The 25,873-nt window shown below is 38.3% G+C and overlaps 1 protein-coding gene across 1 annotated transcript in view; it reads left to right on the forward strand.

Annotated features, from left to right (window-relative positions):
* The window catches only part of LOC138060523 (condensin-2 complex subunit H2-like), a 25,078-nt gene extending 219 nt beyond the window's left edge, over nucleotides 1–24,859 (forward strand). Inside the window, exons 2-23 of the mRNA XM_068906329.1 lie at nucleotides 804–905; nucleotides 1,879–1,934; nucleotides 2,108–2,183; nucleotides 4,115–4,189; nucleotides 4,463–4,539; nucleotides 4,643–4,682; nucleotides 7,146–7,251; nucleotides 7,702–7,782; nucleotides 10,153–10,247; nucleotides 10,569–10,640; nucleotides 11,986–12,055; nucleotides 14,916–15,032; nucleotides 16,885–16,941; nucleotides 17,662–17,732; nucleotides 18,266–18,362; nucleotides 18,478–18,579; nucleotides 19,377–19,441; nucleotides 20,674–20,775; nucleotides 20,870–20,930; nucleotides 22,067–22,107; nucleotides 22,220–22,264; nucleotides 22,652–24,859. Of these exons, the coding sequence (XP_068762430.1) occupies nucleotides 804–905; nucleotides 1,879–1,934; nucleotides 2,108–2,183; nucleotides 4,115–4,189; nucleotides 4,463–4,539; nucleotides 4,643–4,682; nucleotides 7,146–7,251; nucleotides 7,702–7,782; nucleotides 10,153–10,247; nucleotides 10,569–10,640; nucleotides 11,986–12,055; nucleotides 14,916–15,032; nucleotides 16,885–16,941; nucleotides 17,662–17,732; nucleotides 18,266–18,362; nucleotides 18,478–18,579; nucleotides 19,377–19,441; nucleotides 20,674–20,775; nucleotides 20,870–20,930; nucleotides 22,067–22,107; nucleotides 22,220–22,264; nucleotides 22,652–22,786 (1,743 nt within the window). The 3' untranslated portion in view covers nucleotides 22,787–24,859. The remainder of the gene's footprint in view (nucleotides 1–803; nucleotides 906–1,878; nucleotides 1,935–2,107; nucleotides 2,184–4,114; nucleotides 4,190–4,462; nucleotides 4,540–4,642; nucleotides 4,683–7,145; nucleotides 7,252–7,701; nucleotides 7,783–10,152; nucleotides 10,248–10,568; nucleotides 10,641–11,985; nucleotides 12,056–14,915; nucleotides 15,033–16,884; nucleotides 16,942–17,661; nucleotides 17,733–18,265; nucleotides 18,363–18,477; nucleotides 18,580–19,376; nucleotides 19,442–20,673; nucleotides 20,776–20,869; nucleotides 20,931–22,066; nucleotides 22,108–22,219; nucleotides 22,265–22,651) is intronic.
* Nucleotides 24,860–25,873: the final 1,014 nt, after the last annotated feature.

Consider the following 25,873-nt stretch of genomic DNA (forward strand, 5'->3'; position numbering starts at 1 on the left):
ATGATTGCATTGCGTACGCGTGAGACAACTAAAATTTAGCTTAATATTTAAGCTTAATCAGTGTTATAAGTCATCGCTTATTCGATCGCAAAGGAAAAGGCGCATTTGTTTAATAAAGGCGTGACACTATGCATCCTGGATTTGCGAAGCGTTACGTTGCGATATAGTATTTTAATTTTATTTGGAAGGCCGGCAGTTCGGTTATGCACTAGTCATTTGTTTCCCCCACCCCTTGTCCCCCGGGGATGGGTAGGGAAATTACATTTGAATGGTTGTAAAGTAGGTGTATTTCCACTGGGGACTAGAGCAGACAAACACACGTAATTCCCCCACCCCTCTGTTCCTAAAAGATTCTGAGTCATCAAGGAAATGTTAGGGAGATAACCACAATATACAGTTCTTGCCAATTGTGTGTGCCACATGAACTATATAAGGAACGAAACAAAAAAAAAAAAATGAACTGGATAGAAACAAGACAGGAATAAGTGACCAATAAAGAAAAAATTTAGACATGATTGCTGTTCTTTTATTTTTTACTGCTGTAGTTTGCACTCTGGGCAAAACCAGACTTCCTCTGGGGGTGTCCTCTTAAGTCCCACACACTGGAGATGGAACCACTCATGCCTGAGCGGTAGGGCAGAGGAACGAAAATCTTGTAATTTCTACCCCCTAGAGGCGTAATTGTGCCGTAATCTCGCGTAATTGCCCTAGTAATTTCCCCATGTGTCTCCACTATCCCCGGGGGTCGGGGGGTGGGGGAAACAAATGACTAGTGCATTAATTTGATCATATTCTTTTTTTAGATTGAAAGAATTAAGATATCGTTCGATGGAGGCAAAACCAGTATGAATTTTGCTGAAGCAGCTCTTCTTATTCAAGGATCAGCTTGCATCTACAGCAAAAAGGTATTAATTAAAGCTGCAGTTGAATGTCAATTTTACACCAGTGAGAGGTAAAGTTATTTTGAAGGTTGCCATCTGGATACGCACATTCCATCAAAACAGGACAGTAGTGTAGCAGCTATCATAACCTGTTATTGTTTGGTATTGTAAACAGCCTCTACTGTTTTTAAAGTCTAAGTCATTGTTTCAATTGGTTAGTCTTTTGTTTTTGGCTATGGTAGTGAGCCAATCACATTACATGTTACGAGAGCTGCTACATCACCCAAGCAAGATGCTCCACCCCCATGGATGGGTCCCATCAGAATAAAACTGGTAGGAATCTTTTTTCAACGGAACTGACAAAGTATAAAAAGGATTGGAAAGGTTTTTCAAGGGATTCAAACAAAATATCCAAGGTATAGGAATCCCATCTAATCTCAAAGGTATAACTTTCTTCCTAGTTAAGTTATTTGAGAACCCTGATGATTAATTTGGTGGAGAGGGGGATTGGGGGGGGAGGGGGGGGATCAAAACTGTGAACTCTTGCAACGTAGTCTGACTGAGGGGTTCACACCACTCCTGGAATTCCTGGAAAATTCCTGGATTCTTGAAAATTTCTTCCAGGTCCCTGGAATCAACTCCTTGAAAATTCAATTTGGCATGAACTCCTGAAAAACTCCTTGAATGTACCTGTTAATTAATATTGGTTGTACATGCAGTATTGAAAAAAATTATATTTTGAGTACATTTTTGTTCAAAAAAATGCTGTTTGTAATAAAAAGGCTGAGGAGCTGAAGCTTATTGATAATGAGAAAAAACGAATGAGGAAGCTATGAAGAAGTTCCTCTACATACACTTTGACTTGGTAACTTGTTCTAAAGAAAAAAAAGAGGAAAAAGTACATGTATCTGTTTTTGAAAATATCTAGATATATTTAGACTGGGTCTTAGAATACAAGTCTTTTGTGTACATTCACTGAACACATTCACTGTTTTAGGTGGAGTATTTATATACATTAGTATATCAGACTTTGGATCTCATTGCAAGTAAAAAGTAAGTTGTTATTTGACAATGATTTAGTGTTTCAAGCACGAATGATTCTGCTTTTGGTGAATTGATTGAGAAGGTTTTTTGATACAGTTATCCTTTAAGATGTTGTGTATTAACTAACTGAGATGCTCCAACAAATTAAAATCATTATAATTGTTTTATGGTTCTTTCATCAGAAGACTTCAGCAAGCCTCATCTGTTGATGATCAGGGAAAAGACAAAGATGCATCATTCAGAGATGATAGTGTGGAAGTACGTGAATACTAAGCCTCACTATTATAGAATGATTTTCAGTTGCGTGTCGAAAGTTTTTAGCTAAAAACTTTGGTTTTCATTACTTTACTCAGTGATTGGTTCAAAGTTCTCGCGCCACCTTTTCAACCAATCAGAAGGGAAACAAAACCAATCGTGGCTCGTGCGTGCACATTTTCCCGCGCTTTGTGTCCGCTACATGTAATTACTTTGAGTTTTGATTGGTTTACTGGATTGTCTCTGTCCTTTTCGATTGGCCAAAGTAATTACTTTGGTTTTGGTTTTTAACGACACATTTGAAAACCGCTCTAAAAAAAACCTTTGTAAACATGCTTTAATGTTTTATTGTGTGGTTCCAGAAAATATCCATACCCCCACCACGGAAGACTTTTTGATTTGCACCCCCCCTCCCCCCAGGATTTTCCGTTCCAGGGGGGGTCTTTGATGACCCCCCTCCCCTCAGGAATTTCCAGAATTTTTTTACTTATAAAAACGAGAGTGAATTAGTTACGTAATTGCGGTAGAATTTTATTACAACAGTGTAAACATTAAGGTTAACTTTTAGAAAAATATAACGCTTTGTTAAGCTCATTATCCAGCTAAACTTTCAGCTTGTGCGCTATCAACTTTGCAAAGCTTAAACATTTGGGTTGCACGTCGACTGTTTCACATTTTTGTGCGAACTTCAATGAAAACATTTCACTCGCTTAAACAACTTCGCAAACCATAGTAAATAAATCAGAAACTTACAAGGTTCCTTTGTCTACACATTTTGTCAGTTTCTTCAGGTTGATTCTTTAATATTTAGGGACCACAAAAGTTGACGCGGTAGGTTTCGTGAACGTCGTCACAAAGGCGATTGTTTTACGAAGAATATTATCGACTGTTATTGTTTTTGGCGCGATTTACTTCCTTCAATGAGTAGTCAAACTCCTGTTTTAGAATTTTCAGTTTGACATAACGAACTGAACCTCAACAATCGTTTCCCGAGGCCGCAATAAATATTGCGTTTACTCAAAGAAGAGAAAACTTGACTCCCGGTTCCTGTCCGTGGTCTAAATGCCACCCACAAAAAAGAAAATGTCGTTGCACACAAGCGTTGAGATGGTGGGAACTTGCGTCTTATCGCATTTTCAATGAGTTACTACCCCCAGTAAAACATAAATCCTATCAAAAATGTGTTTACTGCATGTGAAGGTAGCGAAAAGTGATACTCAAGTGAACGGAAGTGTTGGTTGGACGAAAAAGAGATAAACGTGGAAGTCTGGGGACGAGACTCCAGTTGAGACCGCCATTTTAAATGTTTTGAATCCGTCCCAAATGAAAGACACATTGTTCTTAGCTTCGGGAGATTGTAGCGCTAGCTAACTCAAAGAAAAACGGAAACATTGAAGCTAATAGTATTAACTTTATCTCAAAACTGACTTTTGTTTCAAAACATCGTCCAATAGTGTGTTTTGTGCTTCAGATGGATCGTATGTTGCTTTCAATGTTTTGTATGTGGTTCGTGATCGTGACCCTTTGGAAAAGTAGTTTCCCATGAAACCCCCCTACCCCTTGGAAATTACTGCCCTTTAACCCCCCCCCCCCCCTTTCCCTCGGAATTTCCAATTGTCTTCCGTGGTGGGGGTATGGATATTTTCTGGAACCACACATTGCTACATGTATGTCGACTCTAAGTACCAGATTTAAATTACAGTCTGTAACTGTGAGAATGCACTATCAAATGCTGCTAGTTTGTTGGTTTGTAATCTGTTGCCAGCAGTTTCTGTCCTTTCTTCTCCTTTAAAACCAAAACTTGATTTAATACGAGGTAATTGATCTGATTTACTTTCTATTGTCTCTGGTTAGCAGTTGCCAATTTTTTTTTAAATTTTGAGCCTTACATGTATTTTGTGAAGATAATAAATTCATTTTTCTGTGCATTTTAGTTTCTCCTTTTAGATGACATAAAAGAAGCAAAAAATATTGACTTGAAAGAGGATGAAAGTGATTCTCACAAAGAGGTAATCAGAAATGATTTGTTTTGCAGATATCACTTTGTCTCTCCCATCTCTCTTTTAATTTAATTAACATAATAGCTAGTGCATTTATTAGGAAAAGCCTTACAAGATCTGAGCAGTACTAGTGTACTATACATTTAAGGCTATAAAGGCCAATAAACTGTACGGCTTATAATGACTCAGTGCATGAGATATCTGTGTTAACAGTGTATGTTTTTCAGCAAGTGTATATTGTGTCTGAATGCCAAGACCTGTGTTATTTCTTGTTACTTTTAGGGTTCACAAATTATTCCAAGGACTCCTCTTGTTTTGCTTCCTTTGGGGGAGAAAGATAAGGAAGATGTATTGTTAAGGTTTGCTACTTGAGTATTTAGTTCAAATTGTCACTTTGTTAATGACCATTGTAAGTGGTGCTTTGACTCAAAATTTGTGAATTTTTTTTCTCATTTTTGACAGTCGCACTGGTGAAGTTCTGGGAAGTCGAAATGATTTTAAGGTAAGATACACTCACACTCCACTTACTCTAGATAATAAATACCGTAGTAGCCAGACACTTTAGCCCAGCCATGATTTCTTTGAAAAAGTTTTTTGGAAGTCATGATCTGCTTCTACTGTACCGTCCCCTTGAGTTATGGCTGTTTCTGCCAAGGTACAGTAGCCTGTTTTTGAGACATCATCCCTATTATATCATTTGGAGGTAACTGTGCAGTCCAGTGGTTAGGGCACTTGGCTTGAGATCCGATCCCTGGTTCAAGACCTGTTCTGACCTCTCTGTGAATTTGAGCCTGGTAGTCCCTGTTTTAACTTCTGAGCTGCACTTGTAAATAGCCAGCTGGTCTGCTTCCGGCCAGTCGGAATTCTTAATGGTTGTTGGTGATGTTGTTCTGTTCTGTAATTTCGTTGGTTGTGTTTCATTGGCCCTAAAAAGCCCCTATGGGAAGTGGTCAATTAAGTAATGGGCATGCATGTATGTATGCATAATATTATACCCAGCTGGCCTCTTTTTGTTGGAGAGAACAGAATACAGTACAAGTCAGAGATAAGCATCTGTGTTTACACATTGTTAACACATTTAAAATGCAAGTGCATTTGCAGGGCTCAAAGTTTATTTTTGGCTTTGGGAGCACCTGTGCTACCACGTGTATATTTCTAGGCGCACTGCCAAAATTTTAGGCGCACAGCTTAAAATACTGGGAGCACATTTTGTAACAGAAAAGCAGAACTTAAGACATTATTACGTCATCTTCAGTTTTTGTATTTTATTTTAATCCCGTGTTTGTTGTTTTAACTAGTAAAGCTGACTTTTTGTTTGAGACAGCGATAAAATTCTTGTGTCTTGTGATTTTTAAGGGCCACAGGTCATCAATAGCCTATGAGGCGACGCCAAATGGGCTATTGAACCCGTGGCCCTCGAGGGCGAAGGGTCTAATTATTTTAGTATCAGCCAACTAGTCGGACAGAAAAGGCAACAATAAAGTTAGCAAATGCAAGTTAAAGAAATATTTAATTGGGAATTAAATGAAAGAAAGCGTCACGCTTTTCGCTACTCGAGGACTTTTACTAATAGTCCTCTAGTAGCGTAGCCAATCAAAATGCATGATTTGCATAGTCCACTAGTTGAGTGATACTAATACATGTTATCATCATGTTAAAGAACATTCGAAATAACTGAAAAGTTTTCATCATGTATTTCCTTTGTATAGTACACTTGTAACCAAAGAAAATATACTTGAAAACCGGGATATATACACAACTTCATAATTGATAATAGACGCGTCAGGTCACCAAGATCAGACTTTATGCTGTCGTAAATGGCAAATAAATTCTGCACATTTGACGTCGTTGTCGTAGGCCGCTATGTCTCGCGCATTCCTTTACAGGAATGCAGCTGTTGTTAAGTGAGTCTGCACAACATGAAGCATGACATGAAGATTCAGTCGCTAAGTAACCGCCACACATGCTTTCGACCCATCGCAGAGGTCTCTTTTCCTGTACTCGTCAACCCAGTGAACACAAAGAAAAGAGAGCTCTGCTAGCAGGGAACCATTGACTAAGGATGAAGCGGTTGAATGCAGGGGGAAAGATTGATTCTTTGAATCCCACTGTAGCTACTCGAATTAGTTTAACCCCGCTCTTTGAAGTTTGTATATTTTTCTTTTTTTTTTTCTTGCTCATCCTGTTTATTTTATCGCAGACTGATATAGTGATGCAGTATCATTCGAGGCAAATGTACTCGCTTTTGTAGAATGTGAAGGCTGGCTTTTTATAAGAAAATTACAGACTACAAGACAATACAAGCACGATGACTCAACTGGGTTACAATTCACTTTTTAAACAATTTTCTTACCTTGAAGAAAAAGGATCATATCGTTGACCCCCTCTTAACCTTTCACTATCACAAACCTTTAACACGTGAAATAAGCATGTGCTTTGTGCATAGTCTTCAATTGCATGTGTCAGCGGAGTTTTAACAAACAGAAGAGTATGGGATCGAATGAAACAACAGGAAAAATGGACCTTCGCCGGCGTTGGGGGAATTTGTTGAGAAAACTAACGACAAATAAACACACACCGATGAAAGGAAAATAATGTACCTTTATTATTTACGGCCAGATTTTGTTATGTATATCTTTATATCTGTTGATTTATGTTTCTGTTTCGTGACTTACCACTCGGAGTACGCAAGTATAGTCAGATGAGAAAGCAGAGAGGCAATTCAGTCGCACTGCACTTGAGCGTTTAAGGCGTACGAGTGCGACCACACATGATTTTTTAGGCGCACAACCAAAAATTTAGTCGCATATGCGACCATTTGGTCGCTAACTTTGAGCCCTGATTTGGAAACACGTTTCCAAAATGCACCCCTGTATTGTAACTGTTAAGTATGTATGAGCTACATACTCAAAAATATTATGTATTATATGTGTATAATGTGGTTAATATTATTATTTGCTGACAGATGAACACTTGCAGAGTGCATGCATCTGGGACACTTCTGTTGGACTTGACTAATTTGCCACTGTTAGATAATTCCTTCAAGCCACTGCTATCATCAGCTTCTAAAGGTGGGTGAGGAAGGATTTCTTTTCTTGTGCATGGTTTTGACCCAGGTGACCTTTGACTGAAAGCCGGGGCATTATGTGTATCATTTCCTTTTGTTTGCAAACCAAACAGGTGCCAGGTATGTTAATAATAATAATAATAATAATAATAATAATAATTAAAGCTGCCATCACCAAATGTTGTTTGAAGAAATGGGGGTGGAGTGATTCCAGCATATATCAAGGCTGCAGTCACTAACTTTTTAAAGAGGTGGGGAAATTGTTTAGTGGAGATCACAGTGGGTTTGTGGTGTTAACTCCATTGTTCCTCTCTTTAAGTAGGTGGGGATGAAACTTTAGGTATGTAGACAGGGAATCCTCTCTGACTCCCTGGCCCTCAATGACTGCCTTGATGTATGCTTGTCCACCTACTTGCAATGTGAATCTAAAGTTACATTTTTGTTTCTGTTTTAGACCCAGAACCTGTATTTGATGAACAACATGCAAATCTTGACCCTGAAAATGAGGGAAACTTTGAAGTTGTGGATCTACCTGGTAGGTGTATTTTTGTTATATTTATGATTTTATCAAAAGCCTTGTAGATTTTCTGTGTAAAAGGCATGTACATACGTAGTTTGGAGATAGAATTTAATGTGTTAGTTAAAAATGGAATTTCTATAATTGACGTGAAGCTTAAGTGAAACCTATGATGAATGAAACAACTTGTACAGTATTCTAGTTTGTAGAAGCTTGTCTCAAACATAATATTATAAGTGTCGTAAATCATTGTGATAGGTGAAGGTACAAAAAATGTCAGTATTGCTTCCTCAAGTCAAACTTGATACAACACCGTGCAAAAGTAAGTTTATAGTCCCTTGAAAGTCAATCCTTGAAACTTGTTTCTCGATCCTTGATTCTTGAAAACGTCGTGGATCAAGGCTCAAGTCAAGTTTTGAGACGTTTTAGGGCTTTTGAGAAATTCTCAAGACTTGAGTGGAGAGAAAAAAAGAGTTTTCATGTGATTAATTTTTCATGCTTGTCAGGTCTAGTTTACAGGTTTTATCTTACTGACATACATGTAGCTTTCCATCTTTTTTCGCATTCATCAGAAACTCTGGCAAGACCTGTAAATTTTCTTTGTTCAATTCCTGTTGAATTATTTCACGTTTTTTTGAAGGGTCTCGAAACTCGATCCTCGATTCTCTGAGCTTCAAAGTTGATCCTCGATTCTTGAAAACATTGAGGATCACGGATCGAGATTTGAGTCAAGACTGTCAACTTACTTTTCCATGTTACAATGGGAGTCAGCATGCAGCTTTCATGTATCTTCCTCTGTGATTGAATATTTGTCTGTTCGGTTTTGGAGGCTGTTGATAGATACAGATATTAGATAGGACTGAATTGTGTACTTTTTCAATAATACATTTATTGGTAATAATATATATAAATTTTACACTTGTTTCATGTACAAATTATTCACAACTGCCAAGAATAAAATTTTCCATTGACTCATTGACACCTCAATTGCCTTGGAATGCCCCCAGTTGATAAGTAAAACTGTCTGGCATTAGACAGCATAAAATCTGTTAAGTGTCACTCCCAAAAAAATCTCACAAGAGGTGGTTAAAGGGTGTAAATAATGATGAAGTACCGGTACGTTTAATAATGATTTTGTAATACATTAATAGACTTTTTTATACTAAAATATCATTTAATTTTATTACTCACGCAAAAACAACACAGAACACAATTTGTGGGCCAAGTTGGGCAGGGAATATGCCGGCAAGGCTTGGATGAAACCACCGACCAGAGGGACTGGATGAGGGGCCTCGGCACATGTCGCCACACCGAGGGGGTGCCTCATGTCTGTGCTGCAAGGTGGGCATGGTGGCTGGCATAATGTCCTGGGGCCAAGTTAACCCAGTCCAGCAGTAGAACATGCCCCCTCCCTGACGGGGCTTCAGCACAGGGCTGAAGGGGTGCCGCAGGCAGCAATTCCCTGCCCAAAGACTGAGCAATGCGAGGGTTACCCTGTGCTGAGGCCGATCCTAAGGACCCCTTCTCCACCAAACTACAAGGGGTAAGGGGAGCCAGGCCCTTGTTGGCCCAAGGGGAGGACAAAGACCGATCAAGAAATTTGGGGGAGTGGGCTGTAGAGGATCGGACCCGAGTAATAAAGTCCTATAATCATGTAATTCCTAACTGGATTTTTTATTTTTATTTTTTGGAGGAAAAATGGAATAAAAGTCGAATCTAAAGAATATTAACTAATAACAAGTATAAAACCCCATAGCATCCAAGTCCCAAGAGACAGCAAGTGTTCTCAAGCGGCTGTACGGGTAAAGAGACAACAAAGTTATTAGTGACTAAAAGTTGAATCTAAAAAATATAAACTAATAACAAGTATAAAACCCCGTAGCGTCCAAGTCCTAGACTTTATAGTTAAAAATAATAATTACATATTCAGTATACAAACATCATTACACTTAAGGATAAAATCAATCAATATGAAGGGTTGACGCACATGGCCAGGATGAAGGAACATTAATCTTTCTGTATACAGTGTCGGAAAGAGGGTGTGGAGTGGGGTGGTCTTTGTAAAAAACCCTACAAGACCTGTCAGCCTCATGGCCTGACTAATTAATGGAAAATTTTAATGGTTTGGTGGCAGCTGTGGAAATGAAATTTGACCTGCTGGAATTCCTTGTTGACATCCAGCCTTACAAACTTTATCTGGAAGCCTGATTAAAACTCTTTGATTGTTGTTACTCATGTTTCTTTTGCCTTATTCATAGTGTTTAATCCTTTCACTCCCAAGGGGTTCCCCATTGACAAGTGGCCCTTACGAGAGTGAAAGGGTTAAAGACATGATTGGTCATTTCAAACAAGACGTTTTACATGTAGTTTTTCTTCATTGGTTTTTAGCTGTTGACGATGACTTTGAAGAACCAGAATTAATGGATGACAATGATTGTACTGGTGAAAATAGGCCTGGAGAAAATGATATTGAGAATGAACAGGTGTAAATGAAGAGTTTAACTGTGAAACTCCCAAAACTGTAAACAGTAGAAGTGTTTATAAAATTTATTTTCTTGCAACAAAAATGCTATTATTAAAAATGATGAAACGATAATATTTATATATTTACAAATCTGTAAACAGAAAGCAGTAATATTAATTAAATTTTGCAGTGTAGAGGTTTGCTACTTGTCTTGAGCTATTATTTTACATGTATTTATCATGCAAAAAAATGGCATTCCTAAAATGTTCTTGTGATTAGATATTCTCTTCAAATACGTAGCTTTGTTGAATGCAATTTTTATTTTACCATTGCTTTGTAGGAGAGACAAGAAGAAAGGAGAGCATTAAGAGCTAGGGGTACGCCGCAGTTTGCTACAGTAAACAACTTACCGGTGAGCATTTAAGTTTACCTGTCATTTGTGAACGATACGATCAATTTGTATATTGTGGGCAGTTACATGTTCTTTCATTCTGGGGCACTTTCAAACACACTGGATGCACATGGGTATAAAGATCTTTCAAGCTTAGTTACATTGTAGAGAATAGTATTTTTGCAACTATAATGTCACATTCATTTTATGGGACTCTAACACCATAATCCATGCCTTATCATTGTAACATTGTTTGCCAACCAAACATTTAACTGGCAGTGCTGTTGGTTAACCATATTCATTGAGCACCACATTAAGCAAAATAATATGTTGTTTCTACATCATCCAACATAAGACACTAAATAATGAGTTGAGCCCCAATTTTGCTTTAAAGTTATGAACCTTTTAGTGAGACAAGAATAATACAACATTCCACTGTCTGGATGACCTAGTTACCATATTTTTTCGGATACAAGACGCGCCTTATTAATCACTCACTCACTGTCCCCATTAAGCCTTTAAACACCCAAAACCAGCCTAAATCAGCCATACTTAGTATTTTACTCTGTCTAACGCCAGACAATTTTACTTGTCAATGGGAAACCTCCAGGAGTCAATGGGTTAAACTTTCAAACTTGATGGCATTTATGTCACCCAAGTGAAAATCTCAAATAGAGGAATTACATGTATTGGTTCAACTCATCGCTATAAGTTATATGCTATCTCAACTGAAGATTGTAGTGTAAATCAAGAACAATGGCAGAAGGAAATTCAACTAGAATTTAGAGAACACCCTTTAAATCCTGTTGTTAGTAGTACTTTTAGTTGTACAATGTTAAGAGTTAGAGGCCATCATTACGAACATTGGTGTGAGGCCACCATTTAGAAATCGCAGTAAGGGGAAGACTGGGAGGAGTTTAACATATAAGATGGCGGCAAAGGATCGAAGAACCATCCATGCACAAGGTTTATAGGACGCACCTTGAGTTTAGATCACTTTTAGGGCCAACAAGCAATTTCTTTGAGAAAAAATGCTGTACCTTATAAACGAAAAACTGTGGTAGATGAGGCACTAGTGTTCTGTGCAGAGGATCATGGGCTTGGTCATCCAGCTAGATCAGTAACCTATATAGTTCTTAAATATAAAGTAAAAAGAAAGTGCTGCCCTTTCTTTGACATCTGGTTAAGTTTCTAACCTACATTGTACTTCTCTAAGGAAAGCAAACTGCAGCCTTTTACCCTCTCAGAACCTTTGTTTTCATTATAAACACTAGTGGTCTTGGAACACATTAGAATAAAGACTTACAGTTGTGGATTCCCTTTGTGTTTGTGTTTTATTTCCACTAGTTTTAACTGTCTTTCACAGATTAAAGATCCCTGGAAATTGTTGGATCCATATGACCCAGGTGTTTGGAAAGACAAACCTTCAAAGAAAGGTTAATTTGCTGCTGTTGTTCTTGTGAAGTTAAGCATACATGTACTACTTTTGTCAATCAACAAACTTTAAAATGAAAGGCATCAAGTTGAAGGATGTGGTTGCACCAATGTGGCCTGGGTTTGATTCCCAGACTCTGCATGATTTGTGGGTTGAGTTTGTTGGCTCTATTACTCTGCGCCAAGAGGTTTTTCCCTGGGTACATTGTACTTTGGTTTTCCTCTCTCCTCAAAAAGCAATGTTTGATTTGATTTGATTTGCATTAATTTGTTGATTTCAGTTTACAGTATCCCCAATTAGTGCTCCAGCACTAGCAGACAAGACACTTATAGAAAGTTCCTTTCCTTTTTCCTTCATGAATTCACCACCAGAAGCTGACATCCAATTTTTATTAGTTTAATCTAAAAAAGTAACAAGTAATCAGCTTTAATCAATAATTTTTCTGTGCAAACTCTGTGGCATACATTTCAATCAATATTAGGATTTTTGGCACTAATTTCTAGGACTTCATTTAGCCCCTGTCATTAGACTGAACAAAATCTACAGGTGGTTTAATAGTAGAGCAGATCAGTCAGCCTTATAGTGTTTTAGGATCGACAAGTCATGTGGAGTTTATTTTGTGGTATTTGTCCATCAAGTGTTCTCTGCTAGGAGAGGTCTCTTTCTTTTTGTGTTCGCTTGGCTGACGAGTACAGGAAAAAAAAAACCTCTGTCATGGGTCGAGACTCATGCACATGCGGCGGTTACTTAGAGACCGAATCCTCATGTGATATTTCATGTTGTGTTTGCTAACTTAAACACAGTGAAATTAATGTAAAGAATGTGTGGGACACGGTCAGCAAACATATCATGGGGCATGCGGTTTGAAGATGCTGTCCAAGGTTGTGGACGGTGGTTGGATTAAAGTGAGTTTCGACCCATGGCAGAAGTCCCTTTCCTCATACTCGCCAGCCCAGCGAACACAAAAAGAAAAGAGACCTCTGCTAGCAGGGAACATCAAGTGTTTTCACCAACACGATTGATGGCCATAAAAGGTGCTAATTGAATTTAAGTCTAGTGTTTGGGATTATTTGTGTAGGTAATTGCATGATTTGGAGTGCAATTTGGAATAAATAAGCACTTATAAGTACATTTTTTCAAAGACAAGCAAAATTGCAATTTGTAGTCTTATTTATTCCAGATTGCACAAGAAAGATCATATGAAATGATCACTTATTTGTAATACACATGAAAAAATTCAAGATGGTTCAGGGTCCAAAATTAACTTTTTTATATGGGCGACAACTGGTATGGTCGTCCAAATGTTTCAATATTCGCTAAAGTCTATTCGCTGTCGCAAAACCGCATTCGCCGTCGCAAAAACTCATTCGCTGTTGCAAATGTTCCTTCGCTAGTACCGAATTTACTTGATTTGCATTTGCTAAAATGAAAACATGATATTCGCTGACATTTAACAGTATTCGTCATTACTACATCAACTTCGCTGTTGCAAAATATTTTTAGAAACCTCCAAGGCCGACCGTCACGCAATTCGTTTCCAGGCCTTCTGGCTGTTCGTACGTGTTTTGTCATTGTCTGCACGCAGTGAAGGGATTAATTTTTAGCGACAGCGAATGAAATTTAGCGACAGCGAATGACATTTAGCGACAGCGAATGACATTTAGCGACAGCGAATGCAAATTTAGCGATAGCGAATGCAAATTTAGCGATAGCGAATGCAAATTTAGCGATAGCGAATGCAAATTTAGCGATAGCGAATGCAAATTTAGCGATAGCGAATGAGTCTTAGCGACAGCGAATGAGTCTTAGCGACAGCGAATAGAATTTAGCGAATATTGAAACATTTGGATGACCATAAACTGGCGACTGGATAAAAATTTTCAGTCACCAGATGGCAAATTGTGGTCGCCAAAAATTTTCTCCCGAAAATGCACATTTTGAACTTCTTTATGGAGACTAGAAAGCAATCACCGCACAGTCCTGTGTATGTCTCAAGCATTATTTTTCGCTTTCGAAATCGGACATTTTGGAGAGAAAATGTACCCAACCTGGAATGTAATGAAGAAGTCCATCTGCCCATTTGTTGAAAATTTCAGCCACGGAAACACCAGTCACATTCTGTCGCACACGAGCCGCCATGTTATTACTGTGCTACATTCCTCGCACCAGTCCCTCAAATCGCTCTACTAAGTTGCAATTTTTTCGCCCGCAATATGTATTTTATGAGAAACCGCAAAAAAACGTGGCGGCTTGCGACATTATGGAGACCTATGGAGGTAGTTAACGGGAAAACTCCTTTCATTTTTATTTCAAAAACATCGGCAGGATAAAAAGTAAGACACTTGTTGGCAAACGGCTCTGAACTTAATAGTAGGTCGCCCACTGGTGACCAACTGTGAAGTTCTGGTCGCCAGTACTCAATTTTTAGTTGCATTGGCGACCAGGAAGGCGCAATTTCAGACCCTGTGGTTAAGCAGAAGGAACACATCAGGGAAAAATTTTGCCATCCAGGGCTTGTGTTTGATTCAAAACCAAAAAAATTGATTGGTTCTTACCAAACCCTATTGTTTATTAACCAATCATAATCCAGAATTTCAATGTGTAATTTACACTGGTGTTACATTGAACTGCACTGCTCTTACAGGGGGGGGGGGGGGGGATTCTAAATTGCAAATGTTTGCTAGTGGATATTTTTCTCACTCACAGATTATCAAAATCACCTGCATTATGCGAGTTTGCAAGCATTAATTTTGAGCCCTGCTCTTAGCCAATCAGAATCAAGTTATTTTTTGAATGTAATAACACAAGCTACATAATTTATATCAATTTCCCATTAACCTTGGTGCTCTGCACTCCTTCAGGTAAACCTTTTAAGAAACCATTGTCCTTAGTGTCACAACAGAAGAAGAAGAGGAAGCGACAAGAAATAAAGAAAGAACCAGTTCTTATCCCTATTAACCAATTTATATCTCAAGCATGTAAGCAAAATTCTAATCATAAAGTTGATGTTTGCTTTTGATGATAAATCATGAGATAAAATAATAATGTTTTTGGGTTAGTATATATCTTTAAAGAAACAGAGATCTCTTAGTAACCCTGTCACTTGTTTTTCAGACCAGCAGCCTTAAAATATCCTATAGGCTCATGGCACTTGATTTGCATTGAGAGTCTTGCGTGTTAGGCAAGGCTAGCCTGTGAGACAAGAGTTGGGATTTTGTTGGCCTTAAGGACGGTGCCTACTAATTCAAAGATATTTTTGTGCGGTTTACTCAATATGCGGAGTGTTATTGAGATCCAAAAAGAAAATTCGGGGTAACCATGCACTTTTCAAAGATAATTAATTAACAATATTTGTAAAAAGCTTTTAAATACAAAGCAATGTATGGTGTTCTTTTCCAAATTAAGCTTACTTATCTCTGAAAAATGCGTAGTTACCCCCACTTTTCTTTTTGGATACCAAGAGAACTTGCTAAGTTCTACTTTCTCCGCATAGTTTTGAACCGTGCAAAAATATCCCGTTATTAATTAATAAACACCACCCATAGGAAATCCGAGTATCTCGAGATGCGCAGAACGTATGCGCAATAACAATAGTAGGCACCGCTTAACTAGGGGATTTTATAGGCATGTAATGCCCATCAATATTACTTACCATTAAAATCATGGCCATTAATTTTGATGAGCTTGGGAACTGGTGCCTTAAAAGTTAGTGGGAATGGGCCTGTTGGGATCCAGGCATGGCGGAGTGGCAACCCACAAGTGGGAACCACCCAGAAGCAGCTACAAACTGACACTGGCACTGTCACACTGGAACACAGGCCAGTGGCAAAACACTTATCTGACCAGATACTTACATGCATGTATACCTCCATAATTGACCAAGTAACCTCAGCGTGGGAAAGGAGGACCTCAATGAATCTACAATGATTCACAAAAATGGCCTACAAAAATTAGCAAAGTTTGCACGGCCACACAAGCAAGCCCTAATGAATTCCAGGGCACCCCCAAAAGAGACGCAACCTATGCATTTGGCACAAAAAGGCTGCATGCCACATTGGTTTGAAATTAACCTTGCCTAAATTACATTTAGCCTCATGCCTTAGACACATTACAAAATGGTGAACAAGTCCCAAAGCACAATGAAGCATGAAAAGCACTGGTTAAAAATCTAATTCCTTTGCTGGATGGTATTGTATTCTACATATTAAATATAGTGGTTACAGCTGTGGAAGCGTGAGTGAGGATGTCAAACCATAATTATCACAGTTGCTACAAGCCTTCATGTTTTCTTAAGCCTAGTTTTCATATGTCGGGAAAATCCCAGACGATCGGGGATTTCACAGTTTCCCGACCGTCCCAGATTTTGCCGACATATCTGAAAATCGCCAGACGCTTGTCCCATGGAAAGTGCGCCAAACCAACAGTTCGCCAAACCTTGCAATTTGCAATTTAGAGGATTGGTAACGAGCTAAAACCATCGCCAACGTCTCCAACAGTACAAATTTGAGTTTTCATATGTCGGGAATCATCGCTGACGATCGCAAAAATCTGGCACGCGTTGGGAAATTTATAGAAACGCTTTCTATTTTCCCGATTCGTCCCCGACCATCCCAGATTGTCTGGAATGTCTACGGTTGAAGTTTTCATTAGTCAGAAAAATCTGGGACGGTTGGGAAAATGCGAAATCCCCGATCTTCTGGGATTTTCCCGACATGAAAACTAGGCTTTAGACATCATTTTAATCGATAGGTTTCATCCATCTGGTGAGATTAGCTGGAAGTAAAAAAATTTTATTGGCTCTAATGACATCCTTGCTTGTTTGTTTCACAGATTATTCTCATGCATCTAAAATGGTGAAGAACCCACTTAAAACACCAGCTTTTCCAGGTTTGTAAAGCTTAAGTGATATACAATACGCTATACATGTACATGCATGTATTTGATTGACCAGTCCCCATAGGGGCTTTTCAGGGCATGAAAAGATCGATATATGAAACATTAATAATAATTATTATTATACCATTAGTTCATCCTGCTTCTCAGTTATTCTGTAACTGTTTACCCATTTCCAGTGCAAAATCTCATACTAGTACATGTATTAGAAAATTTTACTATTCAGTATCCAGTCATTCTGTAGTTGTACCAGACCAAAATAAATGGTATGTTAAGGTATAAAAGTTATAGATTACAGCTGATATCACGCAAATGAATACAATAAGAGATAATTCAGCAGAATGACCTTTGTGAGGTGGCCTGAGTTTGATTCCCAGACTCGTAGCCATATGTGGGTTGAGTTTGTTAGTTCTCTACTCTGCACCGTGAGGTTTTTCTCCGAGTACTCCGCAAAAGCCAACACTTGACTTGCTTTGATTAATTGAAGGGCTAGTGGATGCAAAAACCTAGTAAGTGACAATTTCGGTCGATTTTTAGTTTTACTCAAAAGTGTCCCCAATTAGCGCTCCAGTGCTAGAAGACTTGACACTTAAATAAAGTTTCTTTCCTTTTAACCTTGCAACCAAATGAAAGTTGTAGTATTCCCCTGGCCCAGTGTCATGTAAATACTCCCATGGGTTATCAGTGTTGACCCTTATACATCTTTCCTGGTAGAATTTGAATACTTATACTGGATAGAGTTCAGAAGACAGCAAAAAGTCCAAGCCAAGCAGAGACAACTTCTGGTAAAATATTAAACTCTTTTCTTTGATGTCTAGTTCTTTATTCCTGAAATATCCATAGGTTCTCTTACTGCAGATTAATTGAAGCGTTTTTTGTAGTTTTTATACTATTCCTCAAATAGTACAAGCATTATCACTGATGGTCAAATTATCAGGCTATTATACTTTACAAACCACTTGACTTTGTGGTGCATTTCCCTGCTTGATTAAATTAATTGCCAGGAGATGTATGCTGTATAATATAATAATAATTAAAATAATATTGTACTTGAACTTCGTTTTCTCCTTGGTGTTTAGACGTTCAAACCTGTATTAGCGGGCACCCTCTATAAAGCAGACAGCGGCACAAGTCCCAATTTTTTTACTTTATTTTATGGCCCTCATTACACTTAACATTTTAACTTGAGAAATCACACACTATATATGTGCCTAGTGAGAACCTTGAACTTGGCCAGTGTCTGAGGGAATAATTATATGTTTTAACAGATTGGTTTGATTTCAAGACAAATCATTAAGCTGTTTTCTTTTTTTTTCAGTCCCAACTTGCAGTTGACGAAGAAATAGAAGAATTAAAATCCATTGTAGTTAAACCAGAAGAGGAAGATGGTGTAGCAAATGAAGAGCCAGGCTTTGGTAAAGGAAATTTATTTTTTATAATGATGAAGAGGTGCGATTTCTGCCATTTTGCCTGTTGATTAATCAATCAACTCCTTCCAGCATGTAATTTGGTGTTGTTTCCGAAATTTAGATGATGACCAAGTGGCTGCAGATTATGATGATGATGACTTTGTTGGTGGAGATGGTTTACCACTTGTAGAGGGAGATGTTCCTGCAACGATTGAACCCATGGGTAAGACACGGATAACATTAACTGCCATAATCTTGGGCACTTGAAAACCCCATGTTTCAACAACTCCTTCCCTATCAATAGCAGGACAATAATATCACCTAATCCTTTAATCCTGGCCACAACGTTAGGGGAAAATCCATTTCATTCCCTCTTTTGGTAGTTTACTTAATAAGTTGTGTATAATTCCCACCTACATGTAGAACTATAGCCTTGAGAAGTTTCTTTCCACTTCTTCCTAACAAAGTAATGTTTAAGACCATTATCCTTACACAACATTAAATTTTTATTGTTTGACCTTGAAGACCTAGCTAACATTGTTCAGAGTTTGAGAGCTAGGGGAATCCAAAATGTTCTGGCCAAGATTGTACATGTGGTGTTGAGCAGAACAGAGATCGTCCTGGACAAAACTCAGATAGATGTTGACTGCTGCTTGTTTTCGTTAGGCTTGGTTGGTTTAGTACACAGACGTGGTTTAGTAAACAGATTTGGTTTAGTACACTGATTTAGACGTGCACACCTTAAGAAAGTTATGACATTTTTTAATTTCGAAGACATGTTTCGATGTTTCGAAATTAAAAAATGTCATAACTTTCTTAAAGATAACGATTTGCTTTCTGCTGTCTCGACCTTTTGGTTCCATTACACAAGTCTCCTTTAGCACAGCGAAAAAGCATCTGAACAAGTAACAATAACAATAACAATAATCATATTCACTAAGACATAATTATAACAACTTGGCTTTACTTTGTTATGTTCAGATGTCAATTATTAATAATTTTTTACCTCCGTTCTCTCAGGATTAGAAGACCTAGCTGAAGGAGTTGTTGTATCAAGCTACGAAGAACTGGTTCAACAGTATGTGGTGAGTTCATAATTTTGCCTGGTCAGGAATTGGTGATGCAAATTTAGAAGGGGTGTTGATGATGTGGTGAGAGCACGTGCCTTTGTGGTTCATGAACTCAAAGTTTTGGTTGATGTTTGTCTCTTGGTTCTTCAATTTTTCCCTTTCAAAAAAACGACATTCAGTATATTTATTGATCAGGCCCAAGTTGTTCAAGGTCTGGTTAAGTCACTATCCAACAGTTTCAATCCGTGGAAAGATTTCAGTATTTACTCATGCACCCTCTAAACACATCAAAGTAAAGGCGTGTTTGAAAACCTCTGTCAGTGTTTAAGGGGGCTGGCTTTTAACTACAGAAAGGCAATGGTTGCAAAGAAAGATTTTTAGTGAAGAGTCCTACAAAAAGTTTGCATGGATGGTTCTTTGGAAATCTGACATCACTTCAATCAGAAGGCCCATTCGCAACTAGTCCCAGTCCTCTGTTGTGCGTTTCATTGAAAAACATGCAAACACTCTCAGGATGGGAGCCGTCCCATCATTTTTCGTAAACTGTAGCATGGAATTTCTATTTGAAGTAAAAATGGAACTGATATTTTGAAAATGTATCTGAGAGGGCCTCATGATGTCATCATTTTTTTTGAGAAATAACTTTTTTGTCAAATCCATGCTATATGTACAGATTTTGAGTTAGAATGTTCTCATACTGTTGCATTAAAAATTTGTGAAAAACGTAGTTAACTTGCTGAGTTTTTAGGCATTTTCTGTTTTGGTCAGGTGATTTACCAAATATGGTTGTGAGTCGAACCAGACAAAGAAATGTTAAATAGAACACACTCGGCAAAAAAGGATACCTATAGAGTTAAAGAGACTCAAGAAATGACTGTTTGAAGGAGTCCATAGCAATGGTTTGGTAGTTAAGTGCTACCCCTTCCCCCCTCCCCTTAATGCGAAGTATAGTTTACACTCTGGATAGTGACTTGTCCACTGGATAAAGTTATCTGGCCTTTGAACAACTGGAGTCTGGTCTTAATTTGACCCCCCCGCCCTCCCACCCATTAGTGAACAAGAGCACTTGGACCTTGCTATGTCAACTTAATGTCATTTTTTGGCACAGTGGTGGACTGAAAAATGTCCAAATACGATAGAGAATTTATCCTCAGAACCCAATAATTACATCATTGTACTGAAGATCACCCAAGACATGTAAAATATAGATGACTTCTCACAGTTACAACCTGTAATCCTTTGCACAGGATGGCTACCTCATCGAAGCACAACAGTATGCCCAGGAAACAGATTTAAGCAGGAGAGTGCGCAACTGGGAAGACAGGATACTTCCAATTTTATCTGAAGAGGTAGACTTATAAATGTTTTCACATGTCATGCATTAACATCTGTATTACTTGACTAAAACCTGATTACTGTAAGTCTTTGTGGTTTTGTTCCTAGGAGACACATCGTCCTTTTGACATTCATAAATATGGTGAAGAAATAATGACATCATTTAAAGGTATATAATTTTAATGAGAAATGTCCAGAAATGGGCTTACTAATTTGCGAAAGGAAACAAAACAAAACGAAATTAAATTGAAAATGTGCAATACACCTTAACTTGTCAGAGATTCCCACTTTTTCGTAGCCCCAAGTCCCAGTGTTCCAATCACTCATTACTGCGCAACATTTTGATCCTTTTTGCAAAAATTGATTTTGGTCACATTGCAATCTTTTGTACCAGATCAAAATTTTGTAGGCAGGTACAAAACAGATCACAGGTCATTGTTTTACCAATACAGAAACAACCCTAAAAAACAAAACAAAACAAACAAACAAATTTGGACAGCGGGCTGTGGACATGACTTTGCCCAGATGCTATCACGATCTGTTGCTTCAATTTCATTAGCCACATTCAACTCAGAAAAACGAATTTCACCATAATGCATTGTGAATAGAATTGCACGCACACAATGAAAGACCATCTGAAATGTCCCAATGTTGCGTGTTCAGCAAAGATGGTGGTCGATCAGCGATTATTTTTCTTTGCAAGCCAAACTGCCTCCAGCTGAGAAAAGGCCGCGTAGTATTAACACACTTTTTTCATGTCATTTCAATGGGTTCCCCATTGACGAGTAAAATCATCTGGTGTCTGGCCGGTTTGGGTGTGAAAGGGTTAATGGGGACCCTTTGACTAGCAGGGAAATTGAATCAATGGTTGATTTGTAAATATTTTGGTGGTTAATTTTGTGAAGCCCCAGGCACAAACAGGGGTTGGGATGGAAACTCTATGGGGTCAAGAAAGATTAATGGTGGATTGCCTTGAGTTTTTCGATTTAGCCATAGAGAATTTTCCAATTAGAAGAATGGATATACAGTTATTGATTTAAAAAAGGAAAGAAAAGGCGTGATTTGTGTTTAACAGTACAAAGCCTAAATTCTGTAACAGATGAAGTTTTGTTTGAAAACTTGAGAAACAAAAACAAAACAGGGGCAAAATTAGTCTTATGCACTGCATGTATGGAGTGAGAGAGAGAGAGCCCAATAACAGCAATATCAATTATTATCAAAATTAATACTGCTAGCTTCCTTCTGTTAGATTTACTGAAATCATGTAATAAAAAGTGATAAAAAAATGTGTCTTTGCTTTTTCAGAAAAGTCCAATCAAGCTTTCAGAGAACTGGCACATGGAAAAGTACTGTTTGCATATTCCTTTGGTTAAAATTTTAAGAGTCAACTTGTTCGTCCCAAATGAAGTCAAATTGCAGGCATCTGAACTGTTTTCAATATAATTATTTATCTTGCAGGAAACATTTGAAATCTGCAGGCTATTCTTAGCAACACTACAGCTAGTAAGATGAAAGATATTTTTAAATATCCACTGTATAATTATTCAGGAAAATAATGAGAATTTAAACCTTCTTTCTTTCAAGTCTTTCTTGCTAATGGCAATCCCCATCAATAAAGTCTTTCTCTGATGGGTGTAAAATAATCATTGTTTACATAAAATGCATCTTTTGAGGGATCAGCATTTACACATTGGCTGTAGTACTCACTCCTTCCTCCATTGTGGCCCAAGGCTTATTACCTCTCTCTGGGTTATTATTCTTCTTCCCCATCTCATCAATGCCTACATTTGGTTGGTTCTCCTCCCGATTAGTAGTGTTTGGGCACGCGTAGTTACATAACATTCAGTAATAATGTGAATTTTATTGCTGGTTACGTTATTATCTTTACAGGCAAACAATTACAATGTAGAAATTACTGCTGATGGAATTGGAGAGAAAGCTGTTGACACAATGAAGCTAAGGCTTATGAAAGTAACACCCGGAAATCAGGCAATAGCGACCTTTAGAGGACATTTATCACCATGATGTTTTCACTTTAACAGCTAGGATTAAAAACTGCAAAAGCTTACATGTCCATGGGACTAAAACGGAGGAGGCCCTCATACTTTGCATGGTGAGGGGAGGAGAGGGGGAAACAGCCCTGAGCCCTAATGCCCCTGTCATGTTTTTTTTTCTGTTTGTTTTGATCTCTCCGTCCCTGATTATGACCTCGGCAGAGGTTAAATGGAGGGTTTTGGCCATTATATTTTGATAAATAAATTTAATTAGCTTGCATAGCTGGCCCCTAAGAAATAAATTAAGCAGAGTAGCAAAGGGCTTCACCTATCTCCTCCTCGAAGATCTTAGTTGGGCAAAGTGAGGTTGTGCTGAATAACAGGTTACCGCTGACAAAAGTCTAAAAGTTTTTATGGTATTTTACCCGGATTAGGGCTCACTCTTCTTTCACTAGCCTCATTTGCTGACATGCCTTCGCCTTGTCATGCATTCTTTTGCGCTGAGATTGCTCAAAGAGCAAAAAGAATGTCTCCAAAGAAGGCTACTTTTTGACAACTCTACCATTGAAGAGCTGAGACAGCAAAACACACTTCCCTACCTTTTATAGGGGTTGTGGTGCAATTTGCATTGGAAAAATTAATTTAACACAAGGATATTCATTGTTTGTTGCACTTTCACCGAGATTTGGGTAACTTTGGTAAGGTATTGATATAGCAAAGTCAAGGGGTATGAAGTATTGTCCTCTTTGAGTTGTACTGAAATACTCGACAGTGGGTAAAAAAAAATGCTTGGGTTTTGGATCTTTGATTAGTGGTTTTGCAAAGAGCAAGTTCATATTTCTGTGAAAATGTGCATTGGAATTAATCGCTAGAGATTTTCAAAATTATTTATTAATTTTTAAATTTTACTAATAATCGTCATCCTGATCGGTAAACAAGTTTCTTTTTACCAGTCTTTCTATTTCTTACATGTACAGTTGTATTTTATATTAATCTCAATAGAACAGAATTAACCAGTCATGTGTACAAATTTGTAAAAATGTTTGATGGTGCTCTCTTCATCAAAGAAAAAATTATATGCCAATCCCAGGCAGGAGGGGAGCCAGAGGAAATTAAGCAAGAAATATGCAGCACTGGCCATGATCCTCTTGATCAGCTGAAACATTAACTATTACTGGAGAATATTCCCTTGTATGGGAATTTAGGGCACTTTCCATTTGACAGAACAGACCGGCCAGACCGGGCATTTGGAAGGACTAACTCTACAACGTATTCAAATTAACACACTTCGAGGATGATATATACTCCTCCAGAACAATGCGAGGGATTATCATGGAAGTGTTCCTTCAAATTGTTGCATTTTCTTTGCAAAATGACAGGTCTGGCCGGCCAGTCCTGACAAAAGGAATGTGCCCTTAGTTTCCCCAAGTCATACTCCAGTCATGCACTTTCTGTATTATTTTATTTTTTCTTTCTTATAGCTAATTTATTTGTATTAGCATGACACCTTAAAACCTCAACCTGTGGCCTGTGTTGCTGGTGGGAGGCAAATAATGAGTGGAGAATGGGGACGGGTGCTGTGAAATCACAGTGCCCCTCCTCAATCTCCTCATGGCTTCACCGCTCGTTATCTGCCTCCTGCACCAACAATCCCACCAGCCACGCATATTACTGCCACTGCTAAAAGGTGGTCCAGCTGGGTTCACTGTGGTTGTATTTTTAAAATTTTGGCACACGCATGCAGAAGTCCCAACAGACATTAGGCTTATTTAGCAACAGAACGGGAACATCAGTGGCGACGGTGCACGCGGACAAAATACCAAGAAAAAATACCAATGAGAATTCAGAATAGAGTAGAATCCACTCTTTTCTTCTCTATTATGAATTCTCATTGGTATTTTTGCTACCTGTGATGTCGCCACTGCATTCCCATTCTGTTGCTACATAAGTCTAATAATAGCATGAGGCGACCATCTTGAAATTCACCATATGCAAATCTCAGATTGTAAAATTAGCCTTAACTAATAGTAATCTAGTAATTCTGTATGTTGGGTCAAATGATGAATTATATTAAAGGCTAAGGATACTGCAAGTCCTTCACCAACAACTTGTGGATAGTCTCACTTCTCTGATTGCAGTTTTGATGGGCTCACCATCTTCAACAACACCCTTGGCCCTTTTGGAAATATGCACATTCATAGTGGGGGTCAATACCATAATTGCTAGCAACCATTATTCAAGTTTGTGAGGTTTGACATAAAGGCCTGGTGTCCATTATTCATCAACTTCCAGGTTTCTAAGTTGCCAATCCCTCAAGAAAGGTAAAAACAGTAGATGTGATAAAGAACTCGTTGCAAAATTCATTATGTCTGCGGACTGGATCAGTTCGTCTAAATGATGAGTCTGACAAGCCTGAGTCAAAGCAAAACAATAGTTGTCTGGTTGATCAACTTCTAGGTCCAATCAAAAACTGTGTCCCCTTTAACCCATTGACTCCCAGGGGTTCCCCATTGACAAGTAAAACACTCTGGCGTTAGACAGAGTAAAATACTAAGTCTGGCCGGTTTCGGCTGGTTTGGACGTCAAAGGGTTAACCACTTTCAGGACTGGAAGGGCAAGATTTTTGATAACCCAGTTTCGATTGCGATCTTGTCAATTTTGAAGAAGAGCTCCCCCAAACACTGGCGGCCAACTATCAGTCGTCTGTCAAGAGACAGACGACTAACCGTTGGCGAGCTGTTGGTAACTCCACTGATTGCTGAGAAAATAATTACAGTTTTCAGAGGGAACAGTGGATAGTTAACTTCCTGGACTGTTCAACCAGACTGATAAGCTTATTTTGCTCTTCAGATTTTGATACTTCGTTAGCATATTGTACAGTCAAATTGAAGTGTTGGTGGGCTGTTGGTTACTTGTCTGTGAACTGTCGGCTGACAGTTTACCAAAAATTGGCCAACAGCGAAGAGAGAGATCTCCTTCAAAATTACGGCCATCTTTACATTGGGGTATAAGTCTTATGTAAAAGATGGAAAAGTCATACAGCTTTTTCCAGCCCACCAGGTTCCAAAATGTCACAAGATCTCGGTCTGTTCTTTCCCAATGTTTTTGATTTCAGATA

Source organism: Montipora capricornis, chromosome 8 (genome assembly GCF_036669925.1).
Source record: "Montipora capricornis isolate CH-2021 chromosome 8, ASM3666992v2, whole genome shotgun sequence".
Classification (NCBI taxonomy): Eukaryota; Metazoa; Cnidaria; class Anthozoa; order Scleractinia; family Acroporidae; genus Montipora; species Montipora capricornis.